General features: G+C 40.5%; 1 protein-coding gene across 1 annotated transcript in view; it reads right to left on the reverse strand.

Moving 5' to 3' along the window:
• Nucleotides 1-6119, reverse strand: part of LOC134624411 (NACHT, LRR and PYD domains-containing protein 3) — a 189929-nt gene extending 183810 nt beyond the window's left edge. The window contains 5 exon segments of the mRNA XM_065470277.1: nucleotides 1667-1840; nucleotides 2121-2294; nucleotides 3731-3904; nucleotides 4094-5888; nucleotides 6059-6119. Coding sequence (XP_065326349.1) covers nucleotides 1667-1840; nucleotides 2121-2294; nucleotides 3731-3904; nucleotides 4094-5888; nucleotides 6059-6119 — 2378 coding nt within the window.
• Nucleotides 6120-20051: the final 13932 nt, after the last annotated feature.

The following is a 20051-nucleotide window of genomic DNA, read 5'->3' on the forward strand; positions in this document are numbered from 1 at the left end:
GGAGCATTTAAAGTTGCTATACATCAATACAACCATTATAGCCCAAATGTTAAATAATATGTATGCATTAAGTGCATAGTAATTATATAAATTGCAAAACAGTGCAATAAACTACAAAAAAATTGAAAATCGTTTTTGTTTTTTTAACAACAACGCTAAAGCTATTCCGTTATACCTGTATGTAAAAAATACACTGCACCCAAAATATTTCATAGTTCAGCAATACTGATCAATCTAATAAACTTAAACCTACTCCATCCCCCCTATTCTGGTATTTTAAAGAGTACTTAGCAGAAATATTAAGCAAACTAACAAATAGGGTTGCAAACTCCCAGCAAAAAAAAAAGAAAATAGGGAACCACCGCCGACCCTCCACCTCATGATGCTTAATCGACGTAATCAACTTTTATTTGATGCAGTGTGAAAAAAAAATGCACAGAATTAAATTATTTTTCAAGAATAATTAAATAGATTCAACATCTTTCTTCAACACAATTGCAAACTGCACAGATGGTACCTTCCCAAAAGAAAAAGTACTATAGCTTACTAGGGTATATTAGACTTAACACTTACTATATACAGTAATGGACTTCTACACATTTTACATCAGATTAAAACTTTGTAAAGTGTAAAGTAAAGTGTGTTGTGTTAGTCCCCGAAGGGAAATTACTCCTCTGCATTTAACCCATTCACCCAGTGAAGCAGTGGGCAGCCACCAGTGCAGCGCCCGGGGAGCAGTGTGTAGGGGCGGTACCTTGCTCAGGGGTACCTCAGGGTAGCCGTTCAGTGGGGTCGAACCCCCGACCTTCCGATCATGGGGCAGGCACTCTACCTACTGAGCTATCCCTGCCCATTATCAGAATCTTGGGTGTAAGATTCTGATAATTATTTATTAAAAGCTAGAAATTTTAAATGAGAATAAGAAAGATAAGTATGTCTTTGTGCCCCCTTTTCCCTGTTAATGCCCTATCGGGCCCCCTGGCTAAACTTTGCTAGATCCGCCCCTGCACAGTTACCAGCCGTCAGCTGTGTAGAAAAGGATCCTGGTCTAGAAAGTAATATTAAATAAATTCTAACAACAGCTTATCAAGGTTAAACGTACTGCTGTTGTTCAGCCGCTGGTTTCCTCTTTCTGGTGCAAAGTGGGCCAAAAACAAAGAAGAGAGACGGACTCCCGACAGAAAAGCCGATCAACTGATCATTAAGCAGTTTCATTAAGTAGCAGCAGGAGAGGGAGGGAGAGAGAAGAGGCAGTCGCTCCATATATCGGTTGTTAAGCTTAACGTGGGAATGCTTTACAAACATTCAGAGATGAACTTAAACACTTGCTTTACTTCTCTCGGGGATAACTTCCTCCGAGATGAAATGCTGGTTTGCTAGCTAGGCTACAAATACACACAGCCGCTCTATCACGTGACGCATACTGCTCCGACGTGCTATGGTTATGAGCCGAGTTACGCCCTGTTGCAAGTTTTGTGAGGTGCTTTCTTAATATTTAATGGATCTGATTACATTTTTTATTTCTCTCCGATATCCGATGTTTGAAATTGTATAAAGAGTTTATAAAAATGATCAGAGGAAGCAATTAACTAACTTCATCAAAAAGGACTCGAAGTTCCCGTGAAGTATTATGACTTTTTTGGAGTGTAAAAGACTGAATCCTGACCTGAGAATTTGTAGTGTACAATGTGGACTCTCCAGTGCAGCAGACAGAAATCTAAGTCCTGAATTCTCCAGGTCGTTGTTACTCAGGTCCATCTCTCTCAGGCTAGAGGATTGGGAGCTGAGAACTGAGGACAGAATTTCACAGCTTTTCTCTGAGAGATTACAGCCACCCAGTCTGATAAATTAACAAACAAACAGACAAAAGTAGTTAAATTTAAAGTTTATCAATGTTGCATGGAGGACTTACTAGGTTTGGAAACATTTAATGTTTTTTTTAGGACTGGCTAGAACTGCTATTGCTGTATTTAAAATATATCAGAAACAGACCTTTACTGTCACTGACAATAATGATAAATGGTAAGATACAACAAGAAAATTATGACTTTAACCTTTAGTAACTACATCTTTAACTGATTATTTAATTTGATTAAAAATAAATCATCCTTTAATCTAACCTCAGAGCTTCCAGTGTACAATGACGACTCTGCAGTGCAGCTGACAGACACTTCAATCCTGAATCCTGTAAGTTGTTGTTACTTAAGTCCAGCTTTTTCAGTTTAGAGGACTGTGAGCTGAGAACTGAGGACAGAGCTTCATAGCTTCTCCTTGAAAGAAAACAGCCACTTAATCTAGAAATAAAGAACAAAAATTTAAAAAATGGTTTTAAATATTCATTGAGGAATTACCAGATGTAGCAATAGTTTATGTTGTTTTGGGATTGCCTGGTATTACTATTGTCTTATTTTACACACATGAAGATCAACTGACTTCCAAACTGGTACTTAGAGCTGTTTTCACACATGAAGGATATGGAAGCTAAAGGCAACACAAGACTTTAATGCACATTGCATACTTCGCCACATGGTTAGCGCATGCCAAATTAATGTTATATTTGCTGGGACATTTGTTTTGTATTAACTTGGTGTGAATTTACTGGCAGTAATTCACTATCTAATAATGCAACCAAAAGCAAATAAAAATAACCTGACAATTGTATAGGTTTGCCTTTTATTTAGTAATGCAAGACAGATTCTAAATAATACTGGGAAAGAATGAATCCTGACATTAGACTTTTTAGGCAACAGTGTGGACTCTCCACTGCAACAGACAGAAGCACCACGCCTGAATCATGGAGGACATTGTTGCTCAGGTCCAACTCTTTTAGACTCGAGGCCTGGGAGCTGAGAACTGCGGACAGAGCTTCACAGCTTCTCTCTGAGAGGAAACAGCCACTCACCCTAGATATGAAGAACACCAACAAGAATAAAGGAACTAGATTAAAGTAAAACAACTGGTTATAATAAGACTCTTTTTGACTCTGAGCACACAACTAACACTAACAATAAGGAGACCTGCTTCACCACCTGAATTACAGGCACTACAGTGTACCGATGGTCAAGTAGAGAGTTATCAGATTTGGCAACATTTAATATTATTTAAAGGCTTGCTGGAATTACTATTTTCTGATTTTCAACACATTTGAAATATGTGCCAATAGAAATAATGAAAAATACTAAGAAACAACAAATGGATGACGCTCACCATTATTAGATAGTTAACTAGAAATTTCATTATTTGATGAGAAGGTAAATAACCCATTGATCTGACCTCAGAGTTTCTAGCATACAGTGTGGACTTTGCAGTGCAGCTGACAGAAGCATCATTCCTGAATCCTGGAGGCTGTTAATACTCAGGTCCAGCTCTTTAAGACTAGAGAACTGAGAGCTGAGTACTGAGGATAGAGTTTCACAGCTTTTCTCTGAGAGTAAACAATCACTCAATCTAGAAATAAATAACACAGACAACACCCCCCCCAAAAAAATAGATTAAAGAGTATTGATGGTGTAGTACAGAGTTAAAGGTTTGTCAATATTTAATATTCTTTCAGTGGCTGGAATTGGCATTGTCTGGTTTTAAACAAATATGAAATAGGTCAATTTACTTTCTATTATAAATAATGAAAAATACTAACAGACAACAACAAATACATGAAGTTTAAAGCTGGTATATGTTTAACTGCATATTATTTCATTTAGTAAACAAATAAAATATCATTAGATCTGACCTAAGCGTTTCCAGTCTACAGTGGGGACTTTGCAGTGTGGCAGACAGAAGCTTCACTCCTGAATCCTGGAGGTTGTTGATACTCAGGTCAAGCTCTCTCAGAGTAGAGGACTGGGAGCTGAGAACTGAGGACAGAGCTTCACAGCTTCTCTCTGAAAGGAAACAACCACTCAATCTAGAAATACAAATGGACAGAAAAATTAGCTCAAATTAAATGTCTTGCCGCAAGTTCGCTCTTCAAGTTATAAAAATTCCTCCGCAAAAACAAATCTGTTCATGCCTGCTTCTCCAAGTGACTTCTTCATTTTCTAAATACACAGTCCAGAGACTCTGTGTCTCCAGACAGAAACATACATTAACTTACAGAGCTTTGTTGGAGGCTTTCACCACTGGCAGCATCCTCAGAAGAGCCTCCTCTGAAGCAGAGTATTTCTTCAGATCAAACACATCCAGATCTTTTTCTGATGACAGTAAGATGAAGACCAGAGCAGACCACTGAACAGGAGACAGTTTATCTGTGAAGAGACTTCCTGATCTCAGGGACTGTTGGATCTCCTCCACTAGAGAACGATCATTCAGTTCATTCAGACAGTGGAACAGAGTAATGCTTTTCTCTACAGACATATTCTCACTTAGCTTCTCCTTGATGTACTGGACTGTTTTCTTAATGGTCTGTGAGTTACTTCCAGTCTGTGTCACGAGGCCTCATAGGAGAGTCTGACTGGTCTGCAGTGAAAGACCCAGGAGGAAGCGGAGGAACAAGTTCAGGTGTCCATTTGGACTCTGCAAGGCCTTGTTCAATGCACTCTGGTGGAGATATTGCAGGTTTCGTTTGCTAAATAATTTAGACCACCAGGAGGTTGTTTCTTCAAGCAAATTGACTCCAGAGCTGATGAATGTCAAATGGACATAAAGAGCAGCCAGAAACTCCTGAACACTCAGATGGATGAAGCAGAACACCTTGTCCTGGTACAGTCCTCTCTCCTCTTTAAAGACCTGTGTGAACACTCCTGAATACACTGAGGCTGCTCTGATATCGATGCCACACTCTGTCAGGTCTGATTCATAGAAGATCAGGTTTCCTTTCTGCAGCTGATCAAAAGCCAGTTTTCCCAGAGACTCAATCATCTTCCTGCTCTCTAGACTCCAGTGTGGATCTGTCTCTGTTCCCCCATCACAACTGACCTTATTTATTTTAGCCTGAACCAGCAGAAAGTGGATGTACATCTCAGTCAGGGTCTTGGGCAACTGTCCTCCCTCTCTGGTTTTCAGCACATCCTCCAGAACTGTAGCAGTGATCCAGCAGAAGACTGGGATGTGGCACATGACGTGGAGGCTTCGTGATGTCTTGATGTGGGAAATCATCTTGCTGATCTGCTCTACATCTATGAATCTCTTCCTGAAGTACTCCTCCTTCTGTGGGTCAGTGAACCCTCTGACCTCTGTCACCATGCCAACACAGTCAGGAGGGATCTGATTGGCTGCTGCAGGTCGTGTGGTTAGCCAGAGGCGAGCAGAAGGAAGCAATTTCCCCCTGATGAGGTTTATCAGCAGCACATCCACTGAGGCGGACTTTCTAGGATCAGTTAGGATTGTAGTTTTGTGGAAGTCCAGAGGAAGTCGACACTCATCCAGACCATCAAAGATGAACACAACCTGGAAGTCTTCAAAGCTGCAGATTCCTGCTTCTTTGGTTTCAGTAAAGAAGTGATGAACAAGTTCCACCAAGCTGAACTTTTCCTCTTTCAGCACATTCAGCTCTCTGAAAGTGAATGGAAATATGAACTGGATGTCCTGGTTGGCTTTGTCTTCAGCCCAGTCCAGGGTGTATTTCTGTGTTAAGACTGTTTTCCCAATGCCAGCCACTCCCTTTGTCAGCACTGTTCTGATTGGTTCATCTCTTCCAGGTGAGGCTTTAAAGATGTCTTCTTGTCTGATGGTTGTTTCTGGTCTGTCTGGTTTCCTGGATGCTGTTTCAATCTGTCTGACCTCATGTTCATCATTGACCTCTGCAGTCCCTCCCTCTTTGATGTAGAGCTCTGTGCAGATCTGATTCAGAAGGGTTGGGTTTCCTGCTTTAGCGATCCCCTCAAACACACACTGGAACTTCTTCTTTAGTGCAGATTTAAGTTTATGTTGACAAACTTCAGCAAAATATTCTGAATAACAATTATATAAGCACAGAGAATTTTCATTAATTCTTCCAAAGACTGCTCATGATCATTTCACTCCAGATAAGAAATGACTGTATACAGGTTTAATTATAGGTTGGGGCATTAGTGTAAATGCTTGATTCATCCATCATAAATCTTTAGAGAAATCTTCTTACTGTAATACAGACAGTCAGCCAGAACTTCCTGCTTCATTCTCCTCAGGAAGGACACTGCCATCTTCACAAATGCCACTCTGCTGCTCATCCTCTGCTCATCATCGTCTGTGTTTCTCTCAAAGAATCCTGCATAATCTGGATTCAGTACCTTCTGGATCTTCTTCAGCTCCTTCTTCACAAAGGTGATGATGTTGTCCTCCAGCAGCTGAAACAACATACCTAATGAATGATCCAATCAGACTGAAATCATGGAGCCAAACATAAGATCCATGTTGGACACACTGAAAATCCACTGGTCTACAAAGAGCAGCATGAAGATGACTGTGAACAGAATAGATATAAAAGTAGTTGTTTTGCATGTACAGACCATAAATATGGAGTCCAGGTGTGTTTGATGCTGCTGGGCAGACTGACCACTGGGACCCTCTGAGCTCCACTCCAATCTGTGGAGGAACCATGTGGAATTACTTCAAGCATGTGATAAAGATCCCATAGTTTTCTGCTCAAATAACTTAATCTGAATCAAGTTTGTCAAGTATAAAACCATCAGTTTCTGAAAATATAGGGCAAATAACCTCCCATCCATCTTCTTTCACTTTTCCAGGGGCGGGTCAAAGCAGTTTAAGCACAGAAGCCCAGACCGTGTTCTGGGTTTGCTTCAGGCCCTCCTCCCGGTGGGACATGTCCAAAACAACTCATTGATAAAGATGCCCAGACCAAGTTAACTGACTCCTTTCGATGTGGAGGAGCAGTGGCTCTACTCAGAGCCCTTGCGGGACAGCCAAACTCCTCACCCCATTTCTAAGGGAGAAGCCTGTCACCTTTCAGAGAAAGCTAATTTCCACTGTCCACAATCTAGTTCTTTCGGTCACTACCTACAGCTCGTCACCATAGATGAACTGGTACATCAAGAGCTTCACTTTTACACTCAGCTCTCTCTTCACCAGTGGTGATACAGAGTCTCCTTTCCAGCACCCTAGCATAGACTCTTCCAGGGAGGCTGAGGAGTGTGATCCCCATATAATTGGAGCACACCCTCCGGTCTGCCAATCCAGATGTTTAAGGTTCAGCCTTAATGCCAATGAACAAGATCTCTTGTGCCCTTAACTTTACCAACTACAACACAGTACAACAGTAAGGTCCAGCAATGCTTTAACACCTGTAAGGAGATAGCGAAATAAAATATAAGCTTCTAGTATTTTTTTTTCTAAAGGTAGCATTTTTTGTTTGAGCTTTAAGCTCCATCTCCTTCATTTCTGTTTCATTTGCAGCTTTAGTTTTAAAAATGTCCTCATTCAGCCTCTGTTTTTTCCGCTTTATCACAACCTCTAATTTATGTTTCTTCAGTTGTAGCTTTACTTACAGCTCGGTTAATCCTACAACATTGTCCTTTTTCCTGTTACTTGGCTGTAATGCTTTTCTCCTTTGGTAGTTGAGTCACCTTATCCACAGGAAAAATCAAACCCTTCAACCAGTATCTTCTGTTCAACCAGCGCATGGTTCATTTGTGACACAACCAGTTCTTTCCTCAAATTACCCTGAACACCAGAATACCAGCATCTTTCACAGACCTGTTCAAATCAATCATCATGACATCATGACAATGACTCAAAAGAGAGACTCAACTTATTCTTTTAAAGTACTATATAAATATAAACAATATAAACATAATAGCCTACAAAACAAGGCAATGCCGTGAGCTAATGAGAGATTATATCAAAGTACAAGAAAATGAGAAACCTGCTAGAAAGGAGTTTCACTGAATAATGCGAAGCTCCAGCTGTAGGAGGAGTAGGCCTAAAAACAACTACAGCTAACAACCTAAGGAGTTTGCAAAGAAAAGCGTCTGGACTTCTTTGAGTTGCTTGAAGACGTTTCACCTCTCATCCGAGAAGCTTCTTCAGTTCTAAGGGTCAATGGTGGAGAGTCCCAGATTTAAACCCAGTGGGAGTTTCCCCCCAAAGAGGGACAAAGGAACCCCTGATGATCCTCTAATCACATGAGCCAAGGTGTGACAGCGGGTGAGGGTCCCAATAAGCCAGGGTTTCGGGTGAGCTCATTGTGAAACCTGGCCCCACTCTATCATGTGATTTCCTGAGGTCAGATGGCCCAGGATGTGAGTGGGCGTTAAGGCGTCTGGGAAGGGAACTCAAAACTGGATTATAGATGGCAGACAGTTGGTGTCGTAAACCACCGCCTCTGTTCAAAGATGGTCGCTCACAGTGGACGTAAATGGCTTCTTTCACTCCTCTTTCAAACCATCTGTCCTCTCTGTCCAAAATGTGAACGTTGGCATCCTCGAAAGAGTGTCCTGTATCCTTAAGATGCAGATGAACTGCTGAGTTCCCACTGGGTTTAAATCTGGGACTCTCGGCCATTTGACCTTAGAACTGAAGAAGCTTCTCGGATGAGAGGTGAAACGTCTTCAAGCAACTCAAAGAAGTCCAGACGCTTTTCTTTCCAAGCTCCTTAGACTAAGATGACCTGGATGACTGAGAACCTTCACAGACATACAGCTAACAACACAAACTAGAATTTAAATCTGGCACACAAACCAGATATGATTGACATGTCGGTCATCTTACTCTGGAGCTTTCTCGCTTTCCTCTAAACCTTAAGGCTACGTCTGCACGTGGATGGCTATTTTTTAAAAACGCAGAGTTTTCTATGCGTTTGCACCTTTCATCCACACGTGAACGGTGTTTTTCGGTCACTGAAAACCAGTGTTGGGCAAGTTACTTTGAAATAGTAATTCAATTATAGTTACTAGTTACTACTTCAAAAAAGTAACTGAGTTAGCAACTCAGTTACAATATTCTAAAAGTAATTAATTACTTGGAAAAGTAACTATTGCGTTACTTTTTTAAAAAACAAAGAACGTTTAACCCTCTGGCGTCCAGAGTATAATTGGCCATTTTTTTACTACTCTTGATTTTCCCTCCACATTTTACCTTTAAAAACTATTTGCTTTGCCTTGTTTGGTATCATTCTTTTTAGCGCAACCTCACGTGCCTGAATTTACAGTTATGTTCTCATTTTGTCATACTGTATAACCAGAATTGATCTAAAATCAGACAAAAAACATTAATTGTCAATTTTAAAATCCTATGCACAAGTTTTGCAAACAACAAAGTTATTTGCATCCATTTACCTTTTACCCTTTTTAAATAACCATTTCAAACTATTTACAGAACAATCAGCTGTTCTGCATTCAATAAGATGCCACACAAATTATTTGTGCCACTCCAAAAAAATAATTTCTGTCCACTATAAAGGAGAACATCACAGCCTGATACCTGCAGGACTGACAGCAGCAGGTGTATCACTGCTGTTTCTACCTGGAGACAGCAGTCGCCTCATTGTTCTGACACACAACACAAAACTATACACAACACTACACACTAACTACACACTCCAAACACGCTAAACGTCACAAATCTCTCACATCTCAAAACTCGCTCTCTCTCTTTTCCTGCTCTCTCTCTCTCTCTCTCGCCATCACTCCTAATACTTTTTTTTGTTTTGTTTTTTTGCTCATAAGCAGAGAGTGCTTGCTAGCGCTAATATGGTGAAACTATTGAGGAAAAAACGCCGCGTATATCTTGTTTATCATGACTCTGGTTTTACGTGGCCTATCGACACAATTTATAAACTGGTATATGTCACCTTGTTGCTTTGTCTTTAAGTGGTCATGTGATTGACTTACAACTACTTTATTCTTCCTCAGTCAAACAGCAGCACTCACGCGATTGTTTTGCCTCCTTAGCTCCAGGTGTTGTGCTGGACAGTGCTCGTGATTAGCGTCCGCGGGAGCGCGCAGCTGCTTAAAGCTGTAGCGCCCAGAAGATGCGGTAAGCTGAACACAGCTTCAACCGTCTGTTTGTTGAAAAATAGTAACGGACCGCGTTTCCTTGTTAGTAACTGTAACGCCGTTGTAACGATAGGAATAGTAATTAGTTAGATTACTCGTTACTGAAAAAAGTAACGCCGTTAGTAACGCCGTTACTTGTAACGCCGTTATTCCCATCACTGCTGAAAACTGAGATTTTTTAAAACTCCTGCCAGGGTGGAGATTTTCAAAAACTCAGTTGTTGCCTTTACAGGTGGACAAGGAAAATTGAGATTCAGTGCGTGCCATTTTGATGTCACGCTCTGTGCCATGCTATTGTTTACATGAGATGAATTTCTACAATAAATCCTGTTGCTGTTATTCTGACTACTTGCGCTTTTATACGCTTAAATATATACATGTGTATATACATATATATATACACACACGCAGTTACTGTCCCTCCGTTTAGAAATACGGAGGCGTCAGAGTGAACTTCTACATTCAACACAGACGCTCTCACAACCCAAAATCCCAATGTCGGCTTTGAATAAATTTATTTTTTTTTTAAATTAAACTACGAATCCTGTATGCATTGATTAAGTTTCCTATACTGTATGGGTTTTGTTTATTCCTAAGCTGCAAGTCTACACCAGCCAAAATACTGTCTTTAGTTAATAACATTTGAAATGGTGAAGGCACTTGAAAAGTAACACAAAATTATCTGGTTTTTCAGAAAAATACAAAAACTTTTCAGATGTACTTAAGGTTTTGTGAGAGCAGAACCCTGTTTACTCTTTCCCTCCCTGGCTTCTAGGCCTCTGAATGGCCAACATTTCTTTTTAGCGTTTACATGTGACTGGAGAAATTTTTTTCAAAACTGCATGTGTGGACGGGATATAGAAAAAAAAAAAAAGAAAACGGAAAATCTCCGTTTTCAAAAATACCCGTGTGGACGTAGACTTCACACAAACTCAAAAACCTGTGAAACAGAACATAAAGACCCAACAAATTCTTCTGTCGTTCAATTATCCTGAACACCAACAACATGCTGGTGTCAGCATCTGTGCAAATCAATCACCATGGCAACAACTCCAAAGAAAGACTCACTTAATTAATCAAAGCAGCACAAACACACTCGCCAATCAAATACTTTGATCTAAAGCTCACACACACAAAGCTGCTTTACAGAGGTCGTCATGACTACCAGGTGCTCCCTTTGACACGGCGGCCATCTTACTCTAGAACTTTCCCAGTTTCCACCTTAAAAATTTGGTTAACTTTGAGCTGTTTATCTGCAGTGGACTTCATCATCACACCGAGTTTGAGTTTTGATGGATTTTCTGAAAAGTGGTTACAAACTTTAGTTTGTAGAAGTTAATAATAATAACCAGCGTTGAGTAATTTTTGATGCTGAGATTTACGAGTAAAAGTGAAATCTGTGCAGCACAGTTAGTGCCTCCTCCTCAAACTTCCTGCAACATACAGCACAACATGACTCATGGAAGAAAACATGAGTATGAGCATCACTTCCTGTTTGCTGAAGTGGATTTTTAGCTGTTTAGAAACCAAAGGCTTGTTTTTAAGTGACAGTTTAAATGGGATTGAGGGAATGACGTGTTTGCAGTTTATATCCAACAACATCAAGCAGTTAAATTAAAGAGTGCATGTTACTAACAGCTCACCTATCTGCAGCAGACACAGGCTGGACTTTAAAATTAATGAGGCATTGTTTAGAGTGATCTCTCTTTAAGGGCACACAGCTGGGTTCAGGTTCAGCAGGTCTCCCATAGATCCTGTTTTAGAAAGGAAAAGAACAAAGCTGGGCCAGAACTGACTTTATTGTTTTTCCTGCTCTCTGAGAAACTGAACTGGTTCCTAGGGTGGGTTTTAAAATATCGATTTCCCAATTCAAATCAAGTTTGGTTTGAACAACGCAATATCAATTAAATAAATCCTGAAACAGATTTTTAAATATAAATGTATTTTGAGAGAAACGTCAGAATCTCAGGTTAAAGCGCATAAACTATTTCAACAACCACCAAACAACTAAAACAACAAAGGGGAGAAGGTCAACTGATTTTACACAAAGATGTAAACACAAATAAAAAAAAAAAAAGTAAAAATTCTGCCAAACTACAGACCTCTTAGCTGTGTCTGTAATAAAACCTCTGGAACTTTGCTCTGCTTCACTTCAGTAGCATCAGGTTGATTAATGATTTTCTTCAGTTTTTGATCTACTGCAAAATATATTTTTAAGGTTATCTGCTATAAAAAATGTGAGATTATTTTATTATCTTATGCCACGTTATACCCCTAATTAAAGATCGTGAAATTATTATGTAGTTTTAGTTGGCATTATTCTCCTGACTTAGAAGAAGGTGATAACTATTACAGTTATTAGACTGCTGATTTATTACATTAGACTGCTGATTTATTGTGAATGAATGATATTGTTTTATGATGCATGATACAGTTTATTTCCCAGAACATAGGCCAATCTTTAGACCCGTCACTCTGTAAGGACACAGAGCTGGGTGGAGGTCCAGGTGGGTTCCTGTGAATAATGATGGAGCAGTGATGTGAGTGCTGAGCTGTGACATGGAGAAGAGTCATGGACAGTTAGAGATGGTCATCTCACCTCTGAGCTTTGGTCTGGCTCTCATGTTCCCCACACAGAGTGCTTTTAGAGGGAGGGACTCCCTCCTCTCTGTCCTCACACTGATCCATGCTGCTCAATTCACATCAGCTCACACACACTTTCTACCTGCAGAGGAAACACAAATCATTCATGTGCACATCAACTGAAACCCTCCTTTCCATCATGTGTGCTGTCCAAATATCAGCTGCTTCTTTCCTGCTTCATCTCAGTGTCAGCTGAATGCAGTCAGACAGCAGTGTGAGGCAGAGGAAGCTGCCATCAGCTGCTCTACTATCAGTCCACTAGATCAGTGGTTCCCAAACTTTTTTTTGCTTGACCCCCCTTTTTTCTTTTTTCTTTTTTACAAGAAAAATATTCCGCCCCAACCACACACACCCATATTTCATTTTCAAACTCCACTGCGGTTTACTTCATACCTCAAACATTTAGTAAGTCTTTTTTTTGGGGGGGGGGGGAAATGCAGCTGTTTCTATGCATTTGGACCTTTCGTCTACATGTAAACAGCGTTTCGAATCACCGAAAACTTTTTTAAAACTCCTTTTTTACATTTATGTGTGGACGAGGAATACAGTATGTGGTATGTGCCCTTTTTTTCATGTCACGCTGTGCGCCACGTCATTGTTTACATGAGATGAATTTCTACGATGGCAGATACAGACAAAATACTGTTAATCTGACTATCTTTGGGTTTTACACGCTTACATATGCATACACAGTTACTGTCCCTCCATTTAGAAAGGCAGAGGCGTCACGGTGTAATTACTTTACATTAGCATTTTTTTCCTGTGTAATAATATTCAACATTGCTATCAACACATTTTTCAAAAAAGCCTCTCTGTGAAAATTGGCTTCAAAAACATAAACAACTGTGGGATACTGTTTGTCTGTGATTTGAACAGGGGAACAATTTTTTTTCTAACATCTCCAACATGTCAGGTGTAGTTAGTCATTACAAGAAGTGTTTATGAACTAAAAATCCAAAATGTGGGATACTGTTCGTGATTTGAAGAGCCCAGCGCATGCTCCTGACACAGGGGAAACTAATTTTGCAGGGGAGACCTACCTTGGCACTTGTGCAGGTGAAGACAAAGGCAAGACATGCTTCATCATATTTTCTAGTCTTTGGCTTGGAAGGAAGTTGGTTTGGAAACATATTTGGCAATGCGTCACCTCCTGCTTTGGGTTTCTGTGAAGGCCCCATCGAAAACGTGGCCATTATGATAGCAGTGTCCAAACGTTCTTTTTTTTTTCTTTCATACCGCGCCCCCCCTACAATGGCTCTGTGCCCCCCCCCTAGGCGGCGGGACCCACACTTTGGGAACCTCTGCACTAGATGGAGCCATGAAGCACACACGATGCATTCACTGACACACTGATTCACTGTGACTGGAAGCTTCAGTCCATTAATATTCAGTCAGTTCAGCATGTCTGAAAAACATCTCAGCTGATCCATGATTCAAAGAGGATCAGCAGAGTTAACGAGTTGAAGAATTGGATGTTCCAGTTCATTCAAATACAGCTGCAGTCAGAGAACCAGAGAAGAGTGTAAACAAACAAACAAACAAACAAACAAGTTTCATTGAGACCCTCAAGCTGTGACAGAGAACCTGTATAAACATCAGGATTGTTTCTGATTGTTTATGAAGAAGTTCTAAGACCTGCTGTTAACAGCTCACCGTGATCCTGATTTAAATCTCTTATTAAATACCAGGAATCACAATGAAAATAGCATGCTGACTGTAAAAGTAATGTTTGTATCAACATTAATGTACTAATTTAACAGAAGGCACACTCTTACTGAATATTTCTAAAGTACACATGTGATGTGCTGAAATTTGAGTATTTTTACAACTCGAAAGAAAAGTTTAGAGGACTTTACTGCTGCAGATTCAGGAACAGAAGCTAGTCTTTTTGTGATTTTATCTCTTAACCAAAAACATTTAAGTTACAGATGTTTCATAAAGTGAGACTCTCAGCTTAAAAAAAAGTATTCAAACTGGTTCTGCTGGAGGCAACAGCATCAGTCTGAGTCAAATGACTGTCTCCTCTGTCTGGGTGGAAACAACATTACTTCCTTTTGGAAGACAGCCAGTAGTTTGTGACACAGTATTTCTGATCTAAACTTTATCTCTTATTATTAAAATAATCCACAAACTCCACTGTAAACTCCTGTCTGTGAGTTTGAACCTCGACTGTCTCTCCATTCAGAGTGTCAGTGAGCGGGGGAGCAGCAGCTCTTCCACAGCTGATGTTAGCAAGGAAAACATTACACACTGACTTTAATGGAGAGATCGGAAATACAAACCCATACAGTTTGTTGTGTGAAGAAATCAAACATGAGCAAAACAAACAGCAAAGTTCCTAAAGACAAACTGTTAAAGGAGGAAACAAAGCAAACTTACAGTTTCTTCACACACATGAACAACAAGCTCGACTCCACACCTGGACACTAAACACAGACACACAGGTGAGCTGCTTCCTGGGAGGAGGCGGGACTCCACCTGAAGCAGGACAGGTGGGAGGAGGCCGCAGCAGACAAATTCATTTAACTGGAAATTTTAATTTTTCTCTCTTATTTCCTGTTATATTTGCATTAAGTTTGCATTTGATTTCTGTGTGTCTTTGTTCAGATATAACTAATGCCTTAAAACGTTTGACATCTGTTGAATGGAAAGCCTCAGTCTTTGTCTCTGTAGACAGTCAGTATTTAATTCTATTCTATATAGTATTCTTTCTATTTTGTATAGTATGTTATTCTGGTTATCTTGTTCTATTCTATTGTTTTTCTCTTTTTTTTCATATTTTTTTACTGCTCTTGTGAGACTAATAAAGGTTTGTCTTATCTTATCTTACTAGACTCAGAATTCTTCGAGCTTCCAGCACACCTGTGGCTTTGCAGGCTGACAGGTTTTGGTGGCCCTTTCTACCCCACTGGTTGTGAGTGTGTAAATACCCCACTAGTTCTTTTGGGCTGCAGTTAACTTTGAAGGAACGGGTGTGTCTGCCATGACCAGATTAATTACAATTATCTGGGATGCATAGATTTCATAATGCATGATGCATGCAGATACCTCTATCAGTTAAACCTGGTCTGACGCTTCTCGGATGAGAGGTGAAACGTCTTCAAGCAACTTAAGGAAGTCCAGACGCTTTTCTTTCCAAGCTCCTTAGACCCCGTGTCTCTTGAGGGTTTGTTCACTAAAATTCATATCTCCCGCTCTGTGCAGTGTGTGCGCATTAGTGATGCGCGAATCATGAACGAATCGTTCAATACTCGAGAATCACTTTACTGACTCGTGAATCATGATTCACAAGCGCAACTGACTCACTGACTCATCCCTGTTGCTGTTAGCAAACTAATTTCATTAGTAGAAATATATCTAGCTTATAATTCAAATTGTGGAGAAAAACACAACATCCAGTATCTTAACAAAAACATTTCTGCTCTGAACTGGAAGAAAAAACCCTGAGTAGAAGCTCACATCAAGATAATAGCTCCTCAGTTCACAGTAGCATCGCTCTGCTAACATGCTAACAGCACATTTGAGCTACTCACCCCCTCCCTTCCTGCGCTGAATCGTAGAGCAAGCGAATCACTCATGACTCGCTAACCCCCTCCCTCCTGTGCTGAATCATAGAGCAAACGAATCACTCACTCACTCACTCACCCCCTCCCTCCTGGCTCGCAGCTACTTCTTCTTCTTCTTGGTTGGCAACCAATGTTAAGGCGCACTACCGCCCCCTGGCTCACAGCTCAGTGGACATTTAGATGAGAAAATATATATTTGACACATGTAAGGAAAATACTAATAAAATAAAAATAAACAAAAGAAATGTTCCCTTTAGAAATTCTTTTGCTCTTTTTTGCTGTATAAAATTGTTGTTTTCTTTAAGAATCACTCATCTTAGCAGTAGGATTTACATTAAAAGAGAAACAAATTAAGTTTGAGTGAAAATGTACATTTTTTGCACTCTCTGGTCAACTGACTCAGTGACTCAAATGACTCAAAAAACCCGATTCACTTTGGTGAGTGACTCATTAAAACTCGATTCAGTAAAAAGAATCAAATTTACCATCACTAGTGCGCATACTTGGTGTAACAACATCAAAGAGCTAATAGTCTCTGCGCACACGCTGACAATTAGAGCGCCACTGCCATCTACTGTGCTGGATGTGCAATTACACTTCATTCTAATAACCAAATTCCCTGGGGTCACACCCCCATCCCCACCCCCAAGCATCGCACCATTTGAGAAGGACTGGTGTATATGATGGTGTCGTCTGTGGAAGGATGTGCAGAGCAAAAACAAAAAAGGCGAAGAACAACAGTATGAAACTCATTTTAGAGAAAACAAAGAAATGTGAAGCTCTGGTGACACAGCTCTCACACAACATCAGCACCAATGATCCACGTCCTTATAAACCTCTGAATCAGGTCCTGAAGCAGTGACGTCCTGAGTGAAGACCTCACTGATCACATGACTCTGGTCACCTGGACTGGTGTTTCTGAAGCAGTGTGCTGGGTTTTTAAAAATACGTGGCTGCTGCCTGATGTTGGGCCCACAGAGGAAGACGACTCACTCACTCTTCTTCACTTCCTCCTTAAACATGTGGAAGGAGAGCAAAGTGCTGCCAGACTCTTATTTCTGACAGGAACAGAAGAAACCACAGCAAACTGTGATGAAGATGAAGAACTGGAACAATCTATTTATTTCTGATGGTGACTTCAGTCTGAGGGTTTGAAGTTTCCATGTCTGTGTGATGTGTGGTGTGAAGGCTGCTGGTTAAACTGGGACTCACTGTTTAAAGCACTGAGTGCTCATAGAGAGATGCTCCATGAGTCCCAGTACAGACTACAAACATGGTGGAAACTTAGCTTTGATATCCACACACTCTGCACGTCTGTGAGTAACTGTGATGAAGATGTGCAGAGATCTGTGTACAAACAGGAGAAAGACTGTAAAGACTCTGTGCTTCTAACAGCCTCTGTTAACATATGTGAGGCTGTTTGTTGTTGTTGCCATGGAGCTTTTCACTGTTTGGGTCAGCAGGTCATGTGATCAGGTTTGGACGATGGTTCAGTGTCAGGGTTTGTTTGCATTCATCAATAAATATCTAAATAAATCAAAGACTCCATGTTTGTTCTTTCATCATGTGACCTCTGCTCATCCATCTCTGTGTGTATCAGGATACATTTAGTTCATAATACACAGAAAAATCAGAGTTATTACCTGTAATAAATGTGAAAGTAAAGATTCCTGCAGTGATAACCAGGCAGGACTGAAACACATCCAAGCTGTCACCACGGTAACAGCACCGTCCATCCACAGGTGAGGGGAGGAGCAAAAAGAGGGACTTTCACCATTTTATACTAAAAACACTCAACTAATGTTTCTAATATGAAACAAATAAGCCCACATTAATGTGAGCATTTATTAAATAATAATAATAATGATTTCCTCCTGATCTCATTTTGATCATTGATCCAAGGTAATCTGATTACATCAAACCACCAAATGCCAAATGTGTTGGTTTGACATGGTCAAAAATCGGTTATTGTACTTGGTTAAATCACGTAGAAAAAGGTGCCATGATTAAATTGTGTTCATCCAACAACAGATTTTTTTGAGTGTAACTAAGGGAGGAATCAGGGTCACCTGATCCAGCCCTAACTATATGCTTTAGCAAAAAGGAAAGTTTTAAGCCTAATCTTGAAAGTAGAGATAGTGTCTGTCTCCTGAATCCAAACTGGAAGCTGGTTCCACAGAAGAGGGGCCTGAAAACTGAAGGCTCTCCCTCCCATTCTACTTTTAAATACTCTAGGAACAACAAGTAAGCCTGCAGAGCGAGAGCGAAGTGCTCTAATAGGGTGATATGGTGGTATAACAGGGGTCCCCAAGTCCTGGACTCCGGTCCAAATCCAGACCCCAAGAGGATTTTGTCCGGACCACAAAGCAGTTTCTCAGTTACCGTGTAGTTGGATATTTTCTTCCTGCCGGCTGCCGTGGCTGACTTTTGAACTGGTGCCACATGCAGCTATGCAGGTTAGCATCATGCTGGTCCACTCTCCCAGCCAGCTGTTGGCGGTAATGCACCACCAACTGCCAATAAAACGACAAAGAAGAACAAGCTATGTGGGTGTGCGGGTTGATAGGTTACTATCTTGGGAGCTTGCTGAGTGGATGAGTGAGTAAAAGAAGATGACTTTGCCAAAAATACTCATAAAGTTAGAAAGAGTGGAAATCTGAAGAGCTATTATGAAATCAAACATAAGAACTTCAACCAAAGCTGTGCGCCTGGGTCTGACAGTAGAACAGGAAGAATAAATGAACTGAGGTACGAGCGAGCTACACGGCTGATAACACAGTCTGTGACAGCACAACAGCGAGCATACGAGTGTTCACTGTGAGGATGGTGGATTTTAGGAGAACACAAAAAGACTTTCACAGACTCGGAAATGATAAAGAGTGAATGGAAGCTGCAGCAGAAACACTTTTTAGTTTGGAAGAGAAACAATGTAACACTTTTAGATGGAAACAAACAATGTAAAGTGTAACAATTTGCCTAACATAAAAAAGAAATTAAATCCTTACTAAAACTATAAACATTTGAACCATTTGATACTGAAAAATAAAATGAAATAAACTCAATAAATAATCAAAATGAATTCAAACTGATGAGCAACATTAACTCAGGAGCACAATATATGAAACACTTTAACCTACAAAACAAAAATGAATAAAACAGTTTGTGCTGATTTCTTTCTTTGATCAAAATAACAAAGTCAGCATTAATGGCTCCGATGACGTGTTGCAGTGCACAGCGTTTCAAAGCAGGTTTGAAGCAGCATCCTGCAGCTCTCAGCTCCTGCTCAGTGTTTAGCTGGGACCTGGACTTGGTCTGCAGCAACAGCAGAGAAGCCAGTTTTACAAAGATGAGACTAAAGGAAGAAGAACGCCCACAGCCTTCTGCCCTCAGAGTGGATACTGCTTCTCTACACTCAGCCAGAATCCACTCAGTGTCTGTGATGTGAACTGCAGTCTCAGTGTGGAGTCAGATGTCAATGAACTGGTTCTCCTCTGCAAAGCTGAAACCAGTTGGAGCTGGTGCTTTGAAAGGATGTCTCACCCAGTCATGCTGGGAACTGTTTTCATGGAAGTCCTTTTTAAAGTATCAGTGATGAAAGATGCTGCTTGATATATGGAGTCACTGAGGCGGCATCATCGTCAGTAGTGTCAACAAATTCATGCAGGTCCTCCAATGAATCTGTGTTTCCTTCATCGAGTCTCCTGCCCCTGCAAGCTTTCCAGTGACAGAGCTGATCTTGTGACCTGAGGGAGGTTTTTATCTTTCCCTTGAAGCTGTGGATTTACTTCATTTAGCTTTTCACATATGTCGCTCAGGTCGGCCAGTTTTGCCAGGAAGCTCATCACTAACTCTGCGACTTCATACTTGTGCTCCTGCTCCAAAAACATCTTATCTGCTCTCTGAGCTCAAAAAC

Source organism: Pelmatolapia mariae, linkage group LG3_W, assembly GCF_036321145.2.
Source record: "Pelmatolapia mariae isolate MD_Pm_ZW linkage group LG3_W, Pm_UMD_F_2, whole genome shotgun sequence".
Lineage (NCBI taxonomy): Eukaryota > Metazoa > Chordata > Actinopteri > Cichliformes > Cichlidae > Pelmatolapia > Pelmatolapia mariae.